General features: G+C 42.4%; 1 protein-coding gene across 3 annotated transcripts in view; it reads left to right on the forward strand.

Annotated features, from left to right (window-relative positions):
• The window catches only part of scn8aa (sodium channel, voltage gated, type VIII, alpha subunit a), a 43,847-nt gene that overhangs the window by 15,726 nt on the left and 21,105 nt on the right, over window positions 1-7,016 (forward strand). For 2 of the 3 annotated variants that reach the window (XM_035656912.1, XM_035656910.1), the window contains 6 exons: window positions 33-174; window positions 2,551-2,757; window positions 2,845-3,126; window positions 4,254-4,568; window positions 6,128-6,263; window positions 6,500-6,738. In XM_035656912.1, the coding sequence (XP_035512805.1) occupies window positions 33-174; window positions 2,551-2,757; window positions 2,845-3,126; window positions 4,254-4,568; window positions 6,128-6,263; window positions 6,500-6,738 (1,321 nt within the window). The remainder of the gene's footprint in view (window positions 1-32; window positions 175-2,550; window positions 2,758-2,844; window positions 3,127-4,253; window positions 4,569-6,127; window positions 6,264-6,499; window positions 6,739-7,016) is intronic. The other variant, XM_035656911.1, reaches the window with a different exon arrangement.

A 7,016-nucleotide genomic window follows, 5' to 3' on the forward strand; every position in this document is an offset into this window, starting at 1 on the left:
CTCTCTCTCTCTCTTTCTTCCCCACCCCTCAGCCGCTGCCCGGAGGGCTACACATGCATGAAAGCTGGGAGGAATCCAAACTACGGCTACACCAGCTTTGACAGCTTCGGCTGGGCGTTCCTGGCTCTGTTCAGATTGATGACCCAGGACTTCTGGGAAAACCTTTACATGCTGGTAAAGCTGATGTTGTTGTTGTTTTTTTTATAGAAGCAGATGCATATACAACACAACAGCACACACATTCTTAAATACTGCCTATGAACTCTTAAACTGTATAGTGGTCCTGAAATGATTGGTTGATTAACATCAGTAGAAAAGTAATCAAAGTATTTCATTTGGTGAGCGAAAATTTGCAAATATTTTTCCTCAAATGTGAAAATTTGAAAATGCATTGCTTTTCTCTGTTATATATTACTGTAAATGTAATGTATTTGGGCTTTAGACTGTAAACGAGTCAATTCAACTTTATTTACACAGCCCAAAATTACACAATCTGTACAACATACACCTACTATTCTTAGATCTTCCATACCAGATATTTGAAGACTTCACTTTAGGGTCTCATGATGAGCATTTTGTGACATTTAATGAAAATTATAATTGTTGTTCAGTCATCATCGCAGCCTTGTAACATAGAGCAAGGTGATGTAGATTTTAAATTGTAAAATTATAGACAAGTCATCTAATATTTTAATCTATCATCGTTTTATGCACACTGTAGCCTCAAAAAGGACAAAAAGGACATTAAAGAGCAGCAGATATCCTGTGACAGTTCAGTGCAGGTTCCCCTGCAGAAAAGACCGATCTGACACAAGCTCAGGTCCTCCGCTGATTCACCGTTGTAGTGCTTGGTGTCATGCACACAGTTTATGTGCATGCTGTAACTCCACCTCACAGACAGAAAATGGTGGATCATTCTGCATCTAGTTTTTCCTTTGTTCCCACTTTGACTCATCTGCATACTGTAGCCAGGCCGCGTATGTCCTGTCTGTCAGCCTGTTCCACACTATGCCTGTGGAGACACTCCTGCCTCCACATACAGAGGATGAGTGGAAGGAAGGAAGTATGAAATATTAACAGCTCAGGATTACTGTATGGCTGATGAGGGAGATTAGACCTGATGGGAGCATTCCAGCTCATACTTCTATTTTTGTTCCTATCTTGCTCCCAACTACAGGCTCTTACTGCTATTGCATACAATATCTTTACAGTAATGATTATGGAGGCGGGTTCAGGTCTGTTTTTGAATGTTCTTTGTCAGATGTTCAGAAATGAAATGAAACCACAGAGTTTCATCCCCAGTATTACCACTGAGGTTGTTTTTTTTCCTGCCCATGTGAGACTTGGTGATTTAGACTCCTAATTAGTATGTGCTTCTCTAGTTGGAAATGTTGTGTTGTACACACTTCCTGTCACTACATGTCAACTACATTCATAATTGATGTGTGAGGGAATTTGACTTCTCTGTCTCACGAAGCCTTCTATTTTTTATTCTGCTCCTTGAAGGCAATAGAGTCGCCCTCAGAAGGCTGATGAGTGAGAACATTTTAATTACTGTGCGGGGTCCCTCTACACACCTCTTTAAGGTCCAGTGTGTAACATTTAAGAGGATATATTGGCAGTAATGCAATAAAATATTAGTGCATAATCACCTGAAAATAAGAATAGTTATGTTTTTGTTACCATAGAATGAGATTGTTACCTTCCATGGAGTCCGCCATGTTGAACTCTAACCAATGTTTCTACAGTAGCGCTGAAAGGACAAACAGACACAAATTATTCATAAACATATTTTCTCCTTCACACTTCAAGAAAGAGAAAGAGAGGGTGAAGTGAGGGCGTTGCAATCTGCAACTACACCTCTAGATGCCACTAAATCCTACACACTGAACCTTTAAATACCTCAGAAACATTTATATTCTGTACTAAATCTGCAGTAAATGAAGGTAGCCAGTGTACTAAGTTTTTCCAAGATTTTTCCAGAATGTATGTTCTCATTTGTTCTGCAGTTCAGCCTCCTTACTTCCCATCTCCACTGGGTATTGCATCCTAGTCCACAAAAACTGTTTAGATGCACACTGGCTGGTATTGTGTGCATGGAAAAATAGGTCAAAATGCATATCTCATTGTTTCCCTGATAAACAACACAACCTTGGGCTCCTGCTGAGAACCTTAATAAGCACAGGATATAAGATTGGTGGTTGTATATAAATTCATCATTGCATGGGATGATCGTTAACTTCAGCATATTAGTATTCATACCAGAAACAGACATTTGAATGTGAGTGTGCTTGAGTTGCTTCTTTGAATCTGCTGTCCAGAGGAAGCCATGGACATTTGTAGTGAGTGGATTTTTGCACCCTGAAACGCCCAATCAGGCCATTCTGCCCACTCTCTTTTTTCTGTTTATTTCTGATGAGTCATTATGAGAGATGAGCAGTGAAGTTGATGCCAAGCTTTGACTCGGGGTGCATGTATCAGATGTCATGAGACTCTCTCTTTTTTCCTCCATCCATCCCCTCTCCTCCTACCTCTGTTGCCTCCCAACAGACGCTGAGGGCTGCAGGGAAAACCTACATGATCTTCTTTGTGTTGGTGATCTTTGTGGGTTCATTCTACTTGGTGAATCTGATCTTGGCTGTGGTGGCCATGGCCTACGAGGAGCAGAATCAGGCCACCATGGAAGAGGCCCTGCAGAAGGAGGAGGAATTCAAGGCCATGTTGGACCAGCTCAAGAAACAGCAGGAAGATGCCCAGGTCAGCCTTCTGCAGGATGGGGCACACAATTATTCCTGAGTCATGTTATGTCACAGTTCTGACCCGATGTGTTTTTTCCCCTTGCAGGCTGCTGCTATGGCAACCTCTGCAGGCACAGTGTCAGAGGACGCGGTGGAGGACGATGGAGGAGGGCGTCTGTCATGCAGTTCCTCTGAGATGTCAAAGCTCAGCTCCAAAAGCGCCAAAGAGCGGCGTAATCGTAAGAAGAAGTGGCGGCAGAAAGAGCAGGAGAAGGAGAAAGGTGACAGTGAGAAGTTTGTCAAGTCAGAGTCGGACGACGGCAGCAAAAGGAGCCGTTTCCGCTTCCCTGATAATCGCCTTGGTCGAAAGTCTTCCATTATGAACCAGGTGAGGAAAACAAGGATAATAATTTCTCAGCTTTATTCCATTTTTTTCCCGAGTCACCTGGAACATTGTCAATGGAAACGTAGTGTAAGTACATATTGCTTTTGAGTTCTGAGTTTTTTTCACTGTACATTAAATTCAAATTAACCTCCATTGTACTTGGTTGCTCGTAGAAATCTCACGGACAACCCCTCAACATATAAAAGTGAAACTATATTATTATTATTTTATTATTAATATATAATAATAAATATAATACATCATCAAATATTATATTATTTCTAGACACCTCTAGGAAAAATATTGTTTTCTATATTTAGGTCAAATGACCTTGTTGAAGCTCAGTGATTATTAGTGTCAAAAATATGCCAAAACAAGGCCATAACATTAGAGCACAGAATTAAAATGCTTTTTTACTTCTCTGAATAGAATATAGATGTCAGTGAATAATGTGGCTGCAGGAATCTCTTTGACTTTCTGGTGAGGAATATTTTAGATTGAGAGTGCTGCCGCTGTGCAGTGTGTTGCTCCACGCGCTCATAGGAGCATATATTGGCCAAAGGTATAGAAACACATGTCCAGGTCCTGAATTATTCACAGCGATTACATGAATGTTTCAAAGGGAGCAATCTTGCAGCTTTGTTTAGGCCTCACTTGGGCACCACTAACTCCCTCTCGCACTGTTTTTTTAACTTTACATTCAACATCTGCACAGCCAGATATTTGTGTGTCAAAAAATGTGCAGCTATAGTAATACTCGGATCAATACTGGCAGCAGATTGATGTTGTCATGACTCCTGTGCCTGTCCATGTCGTCTCAGCTGCCTGTATCTCTGTCCTGTGTTTGCGAGTGTGACCTTGACAGTGAAAGATATCACTGACCTAATTATGTATTTCCCTCTTGTTTATTAAGTCACATGATTGCTGCAGCATAACATGCGTCCTCAGGGAATAGCGTCCTGGTTGCATTTCATTTTCTCACACCCTGCAGATGTTGCCTTTAATCTTGACCTCCGGAACTGATGACAAACAGTATAAAAATGATGGTGCAATCAATTGTAATTCAGAAACACCTTGGCTACATCACACAAACGTCTCCTCTCCTCTCCTCATTCTCTTTCTACCTCCAGTCCCTCCTCAGTATACCTGGCTCACCTTTCCTGTCCCGTCACAACAGCAAGAGCAGCATCTTCAGTTTCAAGGGCCGCAGCAAGGACGTGGGCTCGGAGAACGAATTTGCCGATGATGAACACAGCACGGTGGAGGAGTGCGAGGAGCGACGGGGCTCCCTGTTTAGCCCTTATCGGCGGAACAGCTACAGTGGCTTCCATGGGAAGAGGAACAGCACGGTGGATTGCAACGGCGTGGTGTCGCTCATCGGCCCTGGGCCCGGTGGACGCCTTCTGCCTGAGGTGAAAATAGATAAGGCAGCTACTGACGACAGTGTAAGGAAGTCAATGAGTAGACCTATCTAGGCATGGCCCCCCTCTCGTCCGTTCCTTTTCTTTCTTGCTCTCTATCCTCTACTCTGTCATCTTTGCAAGTCCGTATGTATCTCTTGGCTAAGCGCTCGCGCCTCCCCTCCCTAAGCCCCTGCAGTGTATGCTGCCCTCCAAAAGTAGGCAAAGGATGGAGAAATAAATGAGTTTTATAGTGAATATACTATAGCCAACCCTAAGTTAGTAAACTGGGTCTATCAGTGACTTCCAGGCAATTTTGTTGTTTGATTTGACTGATGAATGTCAATGTTTTGAATGTTCATATCAAATTATTTATTCCTACATGCACCATACTTACACATCATACAGGCACTAATCAAACAGAAATGATTCTATTATTCCTTTGCACCCCTCGGCCCATAAGATTTTGGCACATATATCAAAGCCTGATAAATATTTAATACACAACTTCATGTGTGGGATGTTGTCAAGTTCCTGTTTAACACACTCTAGTAATAAAACACATTTTTTGTTAACAAACAGCATATAATGATGAGTTAACATGCTCCAGTGTGTTGATGTGTTCCTCCTCCAGGCATCCAGGTCCTCTGCTAGCCTGTGTGGGTAGATCTACAGTAGGAGGCGGAGGAAACAGAGGGGACCAGCACTATAGAGCCACAGACATTTTTATCTGCTTCCCTAATACACTGTTAATATCCCAGAGCAGATACACAAGTAACAAACAGCATCCTATCAGGCCTTAATAATATAATTTAAGAATTTAAGAAAAAGGAGGGCTGCTGTCCTTGTCTGTCTTTACCTTTCTCTGTTTTCCAGACTCTCCCTGGTCAACATTAGTGAATTAGTTGTGTCTCATTCTAGTTAGCATGGTAGATTTAAACCCTAAATTAGAACAAGCATGACATAGAAAAGTAGAACAATGGCTATGGTGTCTGTAATTTCCTCTCCTTCTCTTTGACTTGGAGCATGCTCATGCATGACAACTGGATGGATCTGAACTACCTGCCTCCATATGATCTTTTTACAATGCTCTTGACTTGATGGTTGCAATATAAGTTGTATGGTTTCAAAGTAGGAAGATACAATAGCATCAATTTGAAAGTAAAGTTTAAAATGGCCAGATTTGGGAGACATTTTGTAAAATAACCTAATGATTATATTGCAATGGCAGCAAAGCCTTCATTATTGCATGACAGGACTGAAAATGCATTCATGCAGAAGCACAGTATCTCACAATCCATTTATTATTTAATCGGGATGAGCTAATTACATTCGAACACAATTAGGTCAAGTAGCCCTAGACCACTGCTCCCACTTTGGCTGAGACCTGCATGCATTTACAGCATACACACATCTTCCTTGAAACCAGCATTGAGATAGAAAAGAATGAAACATGATCTGCCCTCACCCCAAAAATTCTGATCCTCAACTACTTTTTCCTGCCAATGCTGTTGTGCACTTCCCTCCGCCGGCCACCGGTGGTGCTGTGGGATGGTGTTCATGTCCTCTCCATGGGTGCTTGATTCTTCCTCTCCTCCTGACAGCCGACTACTGAGGTTGAGGTGAAGAAGAAGCTGTCGGGCTCCCTGATGGTGTCTGTGGACCAGCTCAATACCTCCTTTGGGCGGAAAGAGCGGGCCAACAGTGTCATGAGCGTCATTACCAACACACTAGTGGAGGGTACTGCCACTTTAACCCAGCTATTTAACCTGCTCTCTCATTATTTTTTAACTAGGGCTGCTCTCATTGGTTGATTAGTTTGACATGAATTTCCTGCTTATCTGCTTTGCATATCCAACAGTACCAGATACATACAATGCATACAATTTTGTCTATCATTTAATACCATTGCATGCGGTATGCTCAAGCACGCAAGTATGTTTGGTTTTGATGTGTGATCCGCGCTATGTCTTCAGAACTGGAGGAGTCTCAGCGCAAGTGTCCGCCATGCTGGTATAAGTTTTCTAACACATTCCTGATCTGGGAGTGCTCCCCCATGTGGATTAAGATCAAGGAGATTATGAACCTGATTGTCATGGATCCCTTCGTGGACTTAGCCATCACCATCTGTATCGTCCTCAACACCCTCTTCATGGCCATGGAGCACTACCCCATGACCCCCGACTTTGAAGACATGCTGTCTGTAGGCAATCTGGTGAGTGGCAATCTTTTATCTTATTTTTATCTGATTCACTGCTTAAAAATCTCCTCTGTTTCGTCTTTGCAGCTCATAGAGAGGTGCTATTTTTGGGATCGTAATTGGCAGCCCTTTCATTGCTGATTCAGAGTTGAAAGAAAAAAAAAAACATTCTCAAATACCCCCCCTGCGTTTTCCTTGTATCCATGCATTCCTCATCTCTTCACATACACGCACACACATGCTTCCTGTCTTCTTCTTTCTCACTTTCTCTCCTCTGGTTAAGTGGAGCTGCT

Source organism: Morone saxatilis, unplaced genomic scaffold (assembly GCF_004916995.1).
Source record: "Morone saxatilis isolate NCDOM2014 unplaced genomic scaffold, NCSU_SB_2.0 Contig15, whole genome shotgun sequence".
Classification (NCBI taxonomy): domain Eukaryota; kingdom Metazoa; phylum Chordata; class Actinopteri; family Moronidae; genus Morone; species Morone saxatilis.